The sequence below is a fragment of the Tetrapisispora phaffii genome, chromosome 6 (assembly GCF_000236905.1).
Source record: "Tetrapisispora phaffii CBS 4417 chromosome 6, complete genome".
In the NCBI taxonomy this organism is placed as follows: domain Eukaryota; kingdom Fungi; phylum Ascomycota; class Saccharomycetes; order Saccharomycetales; family Saccharomycetaceae; genus Tetrapisispora; species Tetrapisispora phaffii.
This window is the reverse complement of record NC_016525.1, coordinates 111,499-125,511: the sequence shown is the minus strand read 5'-3', so window position 1 is coordinate 125,511 and position 14,013 is coordinate 111,499. Positions and strand designations below refer to the sequence as shown.

Below are 14,013 nucleotides of genomic sequence, written 5' to 3'. Positions count from 1 at the left end.
TTGGTAAGGGATCTCTGTAGAAAGGAGGGAGCCCTTTCGAAATGTAAAACAAAGATTCAAGCCAAGAAATATAAATCTTCTTGAATACCACCTGCCTTATACCTGTCTATTAATAAACAGACAGGAGACAGAGAAGAGAAGACAACAAAAGAAGTAAAACATGCGAAAGATTTTGTTTCATGATATTATGAGGTATCCGATGATTAGTATTCGATCCATACCTGATCTGTCGGTTATGTATTTTTGGTGTATTTCGAGAACAATGAACTAACAGCTGATGAGCGAGAGCTGAGATCATATTAACTAAGTTATCACAGAACTCAGCTTATAGTTTCATTATTTGAATTAAAAAACATGAGACATTCTATTAGATGTAACAATTAAATACGCACGTAAACGATGGTTACGTTGAACTGTGTGTGTATGTGTATGTGTGTATGTATATATTATATGATTTGATCCACACACACATATATATATGTGTTTCTTTTAATTTCTATTAATACGAACATGTTTCATTGTCAGGTAATGTCAGAATAAATGAGATTGATTCAACTGAGAAAGGGTGTTTCCCTTTTGTTGGTGTGCAATAAAACACCTCCAATTGTTTAATCTCAAAATATTATGTAGGTTACCTCTTATATGCATTTATAAGACTTTTTACATTCAGCCTCAATCAAATGTAGAAAATTAGATCTGGTATCTAATTATATATAGGAGTATATATATCATCTGCTCCCATGAGGGTATCCCTGAATGATAGCAAAAAAACAGTATATAAGAAGAGTTATCATCTCTTATTATTGGCATCTCACAATTGTTAAAGTTTACTTTCTCTCATTTAAATCTATACATAAAATCAAGAGCCATAGGTTAAATACATATGCTTAACAAAAAATAGTATAAAATAAAAATTAAAAAAGAATGTCTGCTTTTACTGATTATTGTATAAGTTGTGAAAGAAAATTGGACTCAGACCATCTAATGAGTTTATATTGCTCCAACAGATGTATGGTAATTGACGCTGATAAACATGATGATCGCAATCAAATATATCAATCAGATTACAGTATAAATCTGACTGTCCTCAATGACTTCAATAACAGTTTGAAGAAGATGGATAGAATTACAGAGAATAATTATAATTTATGGATTATAAATAATGTTTAACGTGGTATACAAGGGGGTATTTTCATATTATAAAATTTGATAGATAGATAAAGAAGAATAATACAATTCAACTTAGATATTTTTGTCTTCTAAGTTTTTATATAAAGGTTTTAATGGAATAAATTTTATGAGCTTAAATCAGTAGTAACTTTTCTTGTATAAATGTATGTTATTTATAATTTTATGCTTTTATTTGAAATGGTAAACTCTGATCTAAATCGATATACAACTTTTTTCATTACATACCACGGAATACATTCTTACTGGCTCTTCTTGTACCTTCAAACCTTGGTTTACTTCTACCGTTGTCTTTCTCTTTCTCTTCATCTTCACTGTCTTCTACTTCAGATGCATATTTGACGGTCTTCTTCTTTGGTTTTGCTTGTTTTTGAGGAATAAATGTCAATTCTGCTTCACCACGATGGTTACGATGTAGAATGGAACTGTTTTCTTTCTTTTCTGATTCCTCATTCCTCATTTCACGGACCTTCTTACCAAAGGAGACGTCGTGTGTCGTGTCGGCTGCTACACCCTTGGTGCCAACCTTGATATCACTCATGAACCTTTCACTTTCTTGTCTCTCTTTCTTTTTCCTTTGAATGGCTGCAACTTCTTTTTGAATTTGCTTCTTCTCCTTTTTCGTTAACTCAACCTGTTCACCTTCATTTTCGTCATCTTCAGATTCAGATTCATTGTCACTGTAAATACCACGACGTGTGCCATTCTTTCTCTCTTCTCTCATTGCAATTCTTTCTTCATCAGATTCTTCAGCAGCTGTTAATGCTCTAATACGTTTAGAAGCACCTTCTTCAGTTTCCCTAGCTGACTTCACTGGGTTCAGTTGTTTATAATCATAATCATCCTCGTCAACTTGGAATTCTTCATCTTCGAACATTTCCTTGAAACGATCATCTGTCATAACATTTTCAGCAACTTTATCACCACGTTTTTCAGATAATCTTTCAACCAAGTCCTTATTAATTTTAATCTTAGGTTTTTGAACTGCACCAGATGACCTAATTCTGGATTCTCTTTCCTTTTCAATTCTCTTTCTAATTTCTCTTTCTCTTTCATCTTTATAAGCGTTTGGATTGGCAATTAACGAAACCTTATCGTATAACTCGGTGTTGATGAAAAAACCATGCATGTAAGACCTTAGTACCTTTGTTCCCACTAAATGTTTAATATTCAACTTCTTAACATCATCCCTTGTAATAAATCTATAATTAGAGTAGACCGAATCACTTGGCTTTTCTTCTAATTCTTCCGTGATAGAGTCTAGGAATGAACACCATTCTGGTGATGGACCTAAGTTTGGAATATAATATGTATGCATTGGAATACCTTCGTTAGCTGTGAAAAACATACCTGTACCTGGAACATGTTCAATATCGTTGATATCTACATTTGGTTCCATCGAAGCGTACGCCTTCCCGTCTAGTCTATCCCATATCTTAGCGATTCTTTTATCACATGCCAAAATTTTGTCAGATGAACCTGGAACGTCATCTAACCAAATCAATTTCTTAATTTCAAAACCGTAACCATGATCTTTAACAATTGAAGGTTCTGAAGCACGCAAATCGTACAAGTATGAATAGCCATTGGATGTACCACATGCAAAATTTATACCGTCGTTTCTAAAACTTGTAGTAGTTACTGTAAAATCTGAGTTATCTATAGTATTCTCCAAATATAATTTCGAGACACGAGAACGAGCTCTTGGGTCCCAAAATTCAACAACCGAGTCTTCTAAACCAACAGCAACCAAACCGTTAGCACTATTGATCGACACATGGTTAACACCTCCACCACCTACTGCGGTTGCTTTTTCCTCGTTGATATCCAATTTGAAAGGGTTCAAAAATCTACCTTGCTCCAGATTTAATCTATACAGTTCATCACCGCTTGCACCGATGTACAAATCACAATTAACGTCATTATAAGCTAAAGTTCTTCCGAATTTTGGAATTCTAGTACTATAGTAAAGACCACCTTTATTTTGGAATTGAATGCTTCTATCGTTTTGTAAATGGACACTCTTTGTCCAGTCATTGGAAAGGAGCAAAAAATCGACATTCTCTGCATCAGTATGTCTTTCAAACTTCAAAGATAAATTATTGAAATCGTAGACATGTATTTGTGGTTTATAAGTACCAGTGGCCATAGCATATTGTCCATCTTTTGTAACTCTAATTTTATTCGAGGCTTCATTGAACTCGAAATCTTGGATCAACTCAACACGGTTCTGGTAGTCTAAATCATTTTTTAACGATCTCTTACGCTTTTTAGCAATCCAGTCAGGCAAAGATCTCGCCACATTTGTACCTGAGACCTGGTATACGGAAACATCACTAGCAGAAGTAGATTTCAACACCATTTTTCACTCAGTAATCTTGCTTATCAAGAGAAATCTCCAAAAAAAAACCCGCCTTATCAATGCTAGTCCTATAGCTTACCACTGTTGTCACAACAAGAGCACCAAAAGTAACTTGCAAAACCAACACCTTGAAAGAAACTAAACTGGTTTAAGTAGATGAGATGAGATGAGATGAGCTTAAAATATCAAATTTGAAAAATTTTTCACGCTGCGATTACCCGGAATGAGAACATGGGCTCCCTTTAAAAATCTAATATTCACACAATGGGTAAGAGCCATGTCTTCACATATAACATGGATAAGTCATATAAAGAAACATTAATTTTGGATAAGAGAGGATTGTGTTATTACGACGTTTGATCCATTTGAATTTGAAGTCAACAACGTATTAATATAGTTGCGTGTTAGTTTGAACCGAGAGACATTGGATACTCACGCAAACAAATCAACAACAAAATGTCGAATGATCGTAAGGCTTTGTTAGTCATCGATGTTCAAAATGATTTTTTACCACCAAATGGGTCTTTGGCAGTTAATGGTGGTAATGAAATTATTCAACCGATTTTGTCACTGATTGAGAAGGAAGATTGGGATATGGTTATAATGACACAGGATTGGCATTCGATGGATCATACTTCTTTTGCTCAAAACCATGAGAATGTTGCCGATTTTGAGAGTGTTAAATATAACTCACCTGTGGTAGGGGACACGAGGGAACAAGATGTTGTTGTTTGGCCCGTTCATTGTGTGCAAAATACAAAGGGGAGTGAATTCCATACAGATTTGAAAAGTGTTCTTCTTGACCGTCCTGATATAGTTGTGTTGAAAAAGGGTTACCTCAAAGATAGAGAATATTATTCTGCTTTTAATGACATTTGGAACGATCATAAAACCGAGTTGAATGATCTTTTACAAGATAACAATATCAAAGAAGTCTATATAGTCGGAATAGCATTGGATTATTGTGTTAAAGACACTGCTATATCTGCATCTCAATTAGGTTACAAAACCACAGTTTTAAAAGATTACTGTAGAGCAATAGATACTTCACAAACTGCAATGGCTAACTTGACTGAGAACTTCAAAATCCATAACATAACACTGACATAGGACAGTTGTCATCACACATTTACTATTGCTTACTAAATATACATCAATCATACATCATTTTATATTATTTATAGTATCCTTATGATACATATTTCACTATTTTTTATATGACATCGCCTAAGATTAGCGATGAGGTTGACGTTGACCACTATAATGAACAGTTCGAGTAACATGGCAACTTGAGTAAAAGAGGTATACATAAACACATACGCATACATACATATATACGTTGAATCGAGCACTAGCTGATTTGTGTACTCAATCGAGCCAGTGAGCTTGGGATACTGAATAAATGTCATGACAATCAACAGGCAGATTTTCAACGTTTTTCTATGTGTTTTGTTACTGCACATATGCTTGGATTTTGGAGAGCATTTTATATTCTCTCTAGCGGATATTGAACAGGTAAACAGTGCTTCTCAGAGTGCAAGTGCAGCCGAAACATTGGAAGTAAATCACTTGACTAGTGACACGATCTATGATGAGGAACTGTATGTAAAATTACCATCCACGTTCAGATCGAAAACTGTCAATATGCGAGATTTTAAAATGGAAAATAGCACAAGTATAGAGGATCTAAGAGATCAACTTGCATATGAATTTCCTTATAATGCAGATATATCAATACCTCGCTCAGTATGGCAAACTTGGAAACATTCTGAACACCATGAACTATTTCCAGAGTATTACAAATTATTAGTCGAATACTGGAAAAATAAGACCGACCATTACTCTCTAATAACAGACCAGCAGCTTATCCCCTTATTAGAGGATATATACAGCAATGTGCCTCTAGTCTTAGAGGCCATCAGAGCTATGCCAGTGACAATTCTCAAGATTGATTTCTTCAGGTATCTTATTCTGTATGCGAAAGGTGGAATCTACTCTGATTTAGATACATTGCCGTTGAAACCATTAGAACACTGGGTTTCAGTTAATCAAACTAAGTTGAATAATTTATACCAAGTGTCAAATAGGACCAATGAACCATTAACTTATCAAAAACTAAAGAATTCTAATCTTCCTAAAATGAGAAAACAAGGACCAGGTATAGTGATTGGTATTGAAGCAGACCCCGATAGAGTAGATTGGCAAGATTGGTATGCCAGACGAGTACAGTTTTGTCAGTGGACGATTCAAGCGAAGCCTGGGCACCCCATGTTAAGAGAATTGATCTTGAACATAACTGCTACAACTCTAAATAGTGTGTATGAAACTAATGGAAAGTTTTCAAGTTTTTTAGTTGGTCCAACTATTGATTATGATATTGTTGGGAGATCAAGCCACCCTATTTTAATAAATGATTCAATTTCTCATTTGAAAACCCGTTCAAATGTAGACGGTACTGATATAATGAACTGGACTGGCCCTGGCATTTTCACAGACCTAGTTTTCGAATATTTTAATAATTTACTGAGTAAAAATGATGATGTACTGTTGTTGAATAGAAATATCGAGCCAAGTAACACTACACAACCGAACTATAAATTTTATGACCATATATATCGTAATCTGAATTATAGAAATATTATCCCATGGGAGTTTTTTTCACTGATAACAAAACCTGTGATAATAGACGATGTCATGGTGCTACCTATTACCAGTTTCTCGCCAGAAGTAAATCAGATGGGCTCAAAGTCTAGAGAAGATCCAATGGCATACGTTTTGCATTTGTTTAGAGGAACATGGAAACAAAAAGCTGATGAGAATAAATTGAATAAGACCAGTTAATTCGGTATACATGTAAATTTTTGTGCCAATAAGATTGTAATTTGAATAATAATATGCAGTACAATGGATTTTATCACGTAAATATGCATTTATAAATTTGTAATAATAAATATGCCAAATTGGAGGTGATAGTTAAGTAATTGCATATTATATATATGTATTAAACTAAGGAGCCGGAGCTTGGGATGCATAGTATGTAAATATAGACACTCTGAAGAACCCAAAGTTAATTATGTACGATAGTTTATCCCACTAACGTGTTCAAAGTCAGGGCCGGCAATTTCTCTATTGTTCATTCTCAATTTTATGCCAGTATTCGTCTATATATAATGTTACAGATCTGAACTTAACTCCCTATATGCGGTCTCAAATTAGAAAGTTACATTGTCTTGACCGGAGTATCTCAATAAATTCCATTTGGACGTGGCTTATAGATTTATTTTTCTATGAATAGTTGTCATGACAAGCTCTATCGAATCAGTCGCTGAATTCTCCATTTAATTTATTGACTTTACTCAAGGTGTCAGAATTATTGTAGTGTATGTGACAGAACTAAGTGTTGTGACACTTTGAGTTCGGAAACAACTGATCACTTATTAATGGGAAAGAAGGTTCTACAACAATCTTCCAAAGAACAGATGAAAACTTTTCACTACAATGTAAATGGCTGCGTGATAAACACAGCTGTGCAATAAAGTACTAAAGATCTTTGGAGAAGACTGAACATATGTATGTGTTTACCCAACTATCAGATAAACTCATATATAAGGAGGACATCTAAATGATATATAGAATTGTACTAAATATATTAATAAAGAAACCAATCGATTATTGAACAATAAAGAAGATGGACTATTCTAAAGCAACTAACGTGACTAACGACACTAACTTATAAGTTGGTACTAACCAACATAAGCTTGTTTCATATATAAGACAGTGATAACAATTAGTGATGTTATACCCTAATCTACTTCTTTTATCATGTTATATTACAATAACGCCTAATAAATAATGGGCGCGTGGCGTAGTTGGTAGCGCGCTTGCCTTGCAAGCAAGAGGTCACTGGTTCGATTCCTGTCGCGTCCATTTTTTTTGCATCTCATTGATCGATGAACCATCCTTACTTTAAAAATAGGATACTTTTGAACACTCAAAGTTACTTATCACAATTAAGATATCAAGGTAACTGCTGACAGTATCTGTACGCAACGTTCAACAAAAACCATTAATAGGATGATAAGATTGAACAGATATTATGTTCAAAATGGGAACATTGCAAGGTCCATTATTCCTTTCAGAAGATGTTACCATTTCAATCTATTGAATTTAAAGATTGGATACACGAATAGTGTTGCATTGCATCCGAACTCTGAGAAGTTATACATTTCCCAAATACAAGTGAGTAAAAATGCATCCGATAACCAAGGAGAGCCAATAACAAAACAGGTTTGTAGCGGTCTGCAAGGTATCATTCCAATAGCAGAGTTCAAGAATCAATTGGTCGTTATCGTTGATAATATGAAGAAACGTAAACTTCGTGGAGAAATCAGTGAGGCAATGATACTCTGTGGAGAAGATCTAGCAAGTAATGTTGTGCAACTTTGTCAACCTCAGACTACAGGAGATATGCGGTTAATTGGACATCAAGTTGTTCTAGAGGGCTACAAGCAAGAAGATACTATCACTACGAGAAGGATAAAGGATAAAGAATGGGCTGATATTACTTCTAGGCTATTTATTGGCGATGGAAATAAGGTTATGTACCGAGAGGAAGACACCAACGATGTGAAAGCTCTTTTAGTTATTGGGAACTCGCCAGAAGATCTGATTCCTCTTATCGTGCGTAGCTTGCCTAAGGGAAGTCAAGTAAGATAGTACTATACGTTTATATATACAAAAACCCGAGCAGTATAGAGAATAAACCTTATAAATATCAGTTAGGTAATGAATATAACGAGTAATCTATCCTTTTTTAACCAATTTTCTCAAAAGTTCATGTTTAGACCAGTTTGCTCTGATTCCAATTTACCATGATCCAGGGGATTTGGCGCTGACTCATAGACAGTAGCCAGCGGGATGCCATCATTAGTCTTCAATGCACTCGTAGCTTCACCTCTTATCTCTAAATAATAAATTCTGGTCAACTCATCCCCATCGCCAGACCAGTTGTTTTCCACGAACAAGGTTATCGAATGGCAGTTCTGAAACACCCGACGTGGCAAGGAATGCTCCACAAACGTATCTTCATCTTCATTAACCAAATTTTCCTCATCAAACAAAATCCCTACATTTTCTGGTTGTTGAATTTTATAGTCCTCTTTAGTATTGCCCATTGTATCAAAATCGATGTTCTTTGGGTAATTCTTGTATATTCTGATATCCTTTGGCGTGCTCAACTCATTATCTGTGTCGTTAGCATTAGTCCTCAACATAATCGAGTATATTTTACAATTAACAGTGAATGGAATATGTAGAATGATCTGACAGTCAGCATCACTTTGTATGTAGTCTTTGCAATCGAATTTAGCATCTTGACTTTTCAGAAAAAACTTACTAACTAAAGGTTGTGAAGTGGAAGATGTCTCGACATTTAAACAGCGTATCTTATGAGTATCAATCACATTAGCCAACGTCTGCGAAGTATAAGTAGGAGCCGGTGGGACATGGTCGTCCCCATGGCTATGGTGGTGTTCATCCTCACAATGATGAGCCATTTTACAACTTTAAATAACCTTAAACTGAGTCCTCGGCGCACTGGTGGTCTCGTTAGTCTACTTAACAGCGAATAGTAACATTAAGAAAGCTCAAAATACTGGCCACTTCTTATAAATAGTGCTTCTTTAAATCCATGTCATGGTCACGTGCGCATTCTTAAAGGCTTTTGAAGTCTCAGCTTAAACAGTTTTGGGAATAATAAACAATTGCAATACCATCCATAGCAAGTTTTTGATGGTCAGTTTGACGAGTTTAAGGATGATAAAAGAACATAATGCTATGTTATGAAGAATCTACTTAGGATCATTTGTGGGGATATTGTATTTTTTTTTTCAGCCTTTGAGGAAAGGCCTAGCATAAGACTAGAAACCGTTAAAACGAGGTTGACGATGACAGATCCACGTACTAGAACAGGTCGTCATACGATGACTTTTGAAACGTTAGCATCCGCTGTTGAGATCACCAACATCCCACAGGAGTGGACTACGGAGACCATCACGTCTGTTGTTGTTGGGTCGGGTCCAATTGTACATTTTTCATCCAAACTTGAGCCAAGAACCGGCAAGTTGAACTCTGTAATTATCCATTACAAAACAGCTAAGGAGTGCCAGCGTGCATTCCACTTGTTAGAGAAGATAGACAGATTTCCGTGTTTTCTTAAGAGAATAATACCTCAGGATGTTTTACTCAACGGCGTCAACGAAGACGAACAGAAAGATGAAATACAACTCACAAGAGATAATTATCCATGGGATGCTGGTTTGGAACTACCCTTCGAAATGATTACTGAGGTTCCGTTATCCAGGCGACCATTGCAACCAAAACCACAAATGCCAGTTTCTAATGAAAACGTGACAATTCCTGATATATTGAGTAAAGCTTCTCAACAATTACCACCATTACAAGAAGACATATTGTCCAAAGCAGATGCAGTGTCTAAGAACTTGAGCAAAATTCCTCCATTACAATTGATAGAAATTATTTCAAATCTGAAGATCTTGGCGAGCCAAGATGCTACAAGGAGAACGCAATTAGAAAATTTTCTAAGAACTAATCTTGATATTTCAATATCTGTAACGCAAGCCATGCTAGAGATAGGTTTAATAAATTATGATGTAGTTACACAAGTGATGAAGAAACACATGGACTCATCTAATGTGAGTAACTATTCCGGTACAAATATGACGATGAATGGGACAAGAATGCCAATGAACATGGCGCCAGTTCCACCAATTGGAATGCCAAACATGCAACAGCCACATTTCATACCAAAAAACCCACAGATGCCATTCACACCTCCTGCATTCAATAATATCAACTCATATCCATTCATGGGCCAATCTGCAATGCCTCAAATGCCACAACTCTCACAAAGGTCACAAATCCCACAAATCCCACAAATCCCACAAGTATCGCGAATGCAACCAGTAGCCCAGATACCGCAGATGCCACAGATGTCACAGATGCCACAGATGCCACAAATGACACAGATGCCACAGATGCCACAAATGACACAGATGCCACAGATGTCACCGCCTCCAATGCAACCATCCCCTCCAAGCATAAATTACGGGAAGTTGAATGCATTGCCCTCAGATCAACAGACAATGATCAAACAGGTATTGGAATTGACACCCAAACAAATCACATTACTGCCAGAGGACCAACGTATAATGGTAACAAACTTGCAAAACGAATATCGTATTTAATGTAATTAATCATACATACTGTTTATAATCGTAAAAATATAATCATACATTTGTAACATTCCATTCTTCGTACTTGCCTCTCCCCCAGCGCTCTAAATTCAACAACTCAACAATGTCTCCAATCAACCCTCTTGGTTGCTCAATTGACATTGCTAGACTTCCATTCAATGCTCAGCTGGTCCAGTAATGTATATATAACCGTTGTTAAACAGGCTTTACTACTTTACCACGGCCAATTAGAGTGCATATAAGCTCATCGCGATTTTATAATTTTCACATGCCCATAGTTAAGAGACAATTGATAAGGAGACTTTTCAATTGATGATTCATGATGACTCCCAACAACATTCCAAGACTTACGTTCAGAAGTATATAAGGCTATCAGTTAACGCCATATTTACACTTCAACACCATGGTCATTGTGGTTTAATATCATACTCTTGTTTCTTTGATTTAAGTTATGACGGTAATCAAGAAACGGAATCATCAGCATAACTATGGCTGACTCAAATACTATGGTTGATGTGAAGAGTGATAGTGTTACGGTGAAAACTGGGGATACTTGTCGAACTCGTAGTTCTGGAGTGATGTTTACTCCCAAAGTTACACACGATATGGTTAGGTCTCTTTTTGACCCAACAATAAGAAAGTCATTTTTGGAGTACTGTGTCACTTTAACTGTCATTGGGGATATTTTGGTTGGTTATTGGATTGGAAGTAAATATAGTGTACAGTTTGCTAAATATTTCTTTTTAGTACAATATACTATATGGCGTTTGGCTTATAATGTAGGTATTGGGCATATATTACATCAGCAATCAAAATATGAGATATTATCAAATTTTGCCATTAAAAATAAATTGTTTGATAAAAAGAATAATTCAAATCTCTCTAGATTTTGCAAATTTGAGCTCCAAACTAAATTGGGGGAGGAGTTCGATATTGAGTCCTACCCACCAGAGTATTTAATTTGGCTAATGTTCCGTCAATTTGTTGATCTGATTTTAATGCAAGATTTTACAAATTATATCATATTCGTGTATTTCTCTTTACCAGACTACCAAGGTGATTATGTCAAGTCACTATTGAATTTTAGAACATTAATTGGAATCATTATGGTTATGCTAAACGTCTGGATTAAATTGGATGCCCATCGTGTCGTCACTGATTATGCTTGGTACTGGGGTGATTTTTTTTCTTTACAAGACTCTGAATTGACATTTGATGGTGTATTTAATATAGTACCACATCCAATGTACTCATTAGGATACCTGGGATACTACGGGTTTTCTCTTTTGTGTGGAGACTACAAAGTTCTTCTAGTATCCATATGGGGCCACATTTTACAGTTTCTATTCTTAAAATACGTTGAAAACCCACATATTGAAAAGATATATGGTTCTTCAAAATTAACTAATAATAATGATAACATCGATGATATTATTATAAAAGAAAATAATGATTACACCAAACCTTTGATCTCGAATGGTCTTTATTTTGAAAATTTCCAACTATTAAGATTTACTGACGTTTTCACTCTAGCGTCAGTAATATACTTGTGCGCATGGGTTGTTAAAAGCAAACCTGGAAGTTACTATTTATTTATCGTCACTGCAGCTTCAAAACTGTTATCCTGGAGTGTCTATTCAGCTTTACTATACAAGCAATCGCAATATAGGTCATATACAAAAGCATTTTTAAAGAATGGATTTACTCAGATATATTCTTATAAAAATTGGCAGTTTATTTACAATTACCTACTTTCTATTACAACTACATTGTTGATCTTACAAACATTGTATAAGTTGTATGAAAACTACCATGCGATAAACACAGTAAATATAATATTCGGTATTATTGTTTGTGTCATTCAAATTTGGTGTAATTATGAAATAAGACAAGCAATTTCAGACTTTGGTTACTTTTATGGTGATTTTTTTTTAACAAATTACATTATTGAGAGAAAATTAACCTCCCAAGGTATTTTCAGATACTTAAATAATCCAGACGCATTTTTAAGCAATTGTGGTGTATTAGGAAGCGCCCTAATGACAAATTTCAATCATGAAAATATTACTCTGGTAGGAATTTGGATTACAACCAATCTACTATTCAATAAATTTATAGAGCAACCTCATGTCGATAAAGTGTATGGTAAAAACAAGAGAAAGGCTGGGGTGGAAAAATCTTTATTAAAAATAAAGCCAATAAAATCATTACTTAATGTTTTAGATAGCTTAGAAGCAGCATTGCTAAATAAAATTATACATGAAAAACAGTTGAAAGATTCCCATGACGCAGAGAATTTGATGGACTGGGGCATTGCCATGCAAGATACAATTAGGGATGTTAAAACAAACTTAGCTCCTAACTGTTTACTTAAGGTAGAAAGTAATGGATCAGATAAATGTATTCTACCTAATAGAATCCTAGTCAGTTGGCAATTACCCTCGGAAGTTTATGATACTAAGGATTGGATAGGATTATACAACGTTTTAAGCACAAGATCTGATTACAAAAAGACAAAAATTTCTTCATTTGGTCATTGGAGTGCCACTTGTAAAAATAGTTATAAAGCTGATCCAAGAAATAGTAATTCAGTAAACGAATTTAGAGACAAAGGTAGTATTATTCAAGGTACTGTTATATTTGATAATAATCTTCTAGTTTATGAGCCTGGTATTTACGAATTCAGGTACCATTCGAAGAACAGTCATAATGTTTTTTTAATTTCGCAGCCTATTCAAATTGAATACCCTAAATTTGAAACCGATAATCCAGAGAGGCTATTTGAGGATTTTAAAAGAACTTTAATCAACATTGGATCTTTACTTGACAATAAGTTTGATGGAAACGGTAATAAATATTTTAATATCAAAGCGTTCGTGAAATTTATTCACTATTCAACTGGAATAGAATTATCAACAGATTATATCAAAAATGTTAATGGCGATATTGAAACAATTTGCAATAGAATATGTGAAATAAAAAAGATACTGAACGATTTTTCTTAAATGAAAATGATAAATTCTAAATATTTTTATATTTATATCCCAGAAATAATATTTAATATTAAACATTTACCTAAACATAATAAAGCAATTATAGGCTTTATGGCCTTGATTAGAAAGATTTAAATTTTAAATGTTATTAAGATATGCTAACATTCTCCTAAATTAACTTTATTTAATAGATTAC

The 14,013-nt window shown here is 34.7% G+C and overlaps 8 protein-coding genes and 1 non-coding gene across 9 annotated transcripts; 7 read left to right on the top strand and 2 right to left on the bottom strand.

Annotated features, from left to right (window-relative positions):
• Positions 1-924: 924 nt before the first annotated feature.
• On the top strand, positions 925-1,170 carry TPHA0F00530 (uncharacterized protein; the record flags this gene model as incomplete). The annotated part of the gene is made up of 1 exon (XM_003685926.1): positions 925-1,170. The coding sequence occupies one exon, from the start codon at positions 925-927 to the stop codon at positions 1,168-1,170; it is 246 nt and encodes an 81-aa protein (XP_003685974.1).
• Positions 1,171-1,408: 238 nt separating this feature from the next.
• On the bottom strand, positions 1,409-3,550 carry ENP2 (ribosome biosynthesis protein ENP2; the record flags this gene model as incomplete). The annotated part of the gene is made up of 1 exon (XM_003685925.1): positions 1,409-3,550. The coding sequence occupies one exon, from the start codon at positions 3,548-3,550 to the stop codon at positions 1,409-1,411; it is 2,142 nt and encodes a 713-aa protein (XP_003685973.1).
• A 456-nt stretch (positions 3,551-4,006) lies between these two features.
• PNC1 (nicotinamidase) lies at positions 4,007-4,660 on the top strand (the record flags this gene model as incomplete). The annotated part of the gene is made up of 1 exon (XM_003685924.1): positions 4,007-4,660. One exon carries the CDS (start codon positions 4,007-4,009, stop codon positions 4,658-4,660), a length of 654 nt encoding a protein of 217 aa, XP_003685972.1.
• A 297-nt stretch (positions 4,661-4,957) lies between these two features.
• Positions 4,958-6,391, top strand: TPHA0F00500 (uncharacterized protein; the record flags this gene model as incomplete). Its single annotated transcript, XM_003685923.1, has 1 exon — positions 4,958-6,391. One exon carries the CDS (start codon positions 4,958-4,960, stop codon positions 6,389-6,391), a length of 1,434 nt encoding a protein of 477 aa, XP_003685971.1.
• Positions 6,392-7,404: 1,013 nt separating this feature from the next.
• TPHA0Ftrna4A lies at positions 7,405-7,477 on the top strand. The gene has a single exon. It is a non-coding gene; the product is annotated as a tRNA-Ala (tRNA).
• A 147-nt stretch (positions 7,478-7,624) lies between these two features.
• TPHA0F00490 (uncharacterized protein) lies at positions 7,625-8,266 on the top strand (the record flags this gene model as incomplete). Its single annotated transcript, XM_003685922.1, has 1 exon — positions 7,625-8,266. The coding sequence occupies one exon, from the start codon at positions 7,625-7,627 to the stop codon at positions 8,264-8,266; it is 642 nt and encodes a 213-aa protein (XP_003685970.1).
• Positions 8,267-8,376: 110 nt separating this feature from the next.
• Positions 8,377-9,105, bottom strand: TPHA0F00480 (PITH domain-containing protein; the record flags this gene model as incomplete). The annotated part of the gene is made up of 1 exon (XM_003685921.1): positions 8,377-9,105. One exon carries the CDS (start codon positions 9,103-9,105, stop codon positions 8,377-8,379), a length of 729 nt encoding a protein of 242 aa, XP_003685969.1.
• Positions 9,106-9,390: 285 nt separating this feature from the next.
• PTI1 (cleavage polyadenylation factor subunit PTI1) lies at positions 9,391-10,815 on the top strand (the record flags this gene model as incomplete). Its single annotated transcript, XM_003685920.1, has 1 exon — positions 9,391-10,815. One exon carries the CDS (start codon positions 9,391-9,393, stop codon positions 10,813-10,815), a length of 1,425 nt encoding a protein of 474 aa, XP_003685968.1.
• Positions 10,816-11,312: 497 nt separating this feature from the next.
• Positions 11,313-13,829, top strand: TPHA0F00460 (PEMT/PEM2 family methyltransferase; the record flags this gene model as incomplete). Its single annotated transcript, XM_003685919.1, has 1 exon — positions 11,313-13,829. One exon carries the CDS (start codon positions 11,313-11,315, stop codon positions 13,827-13,829), a length of 2,517 nt encoding a protein of 838 aa, XP_003685967.1.
• Positions 13,830-14,013: the final 184 nt, after the last annotated feature.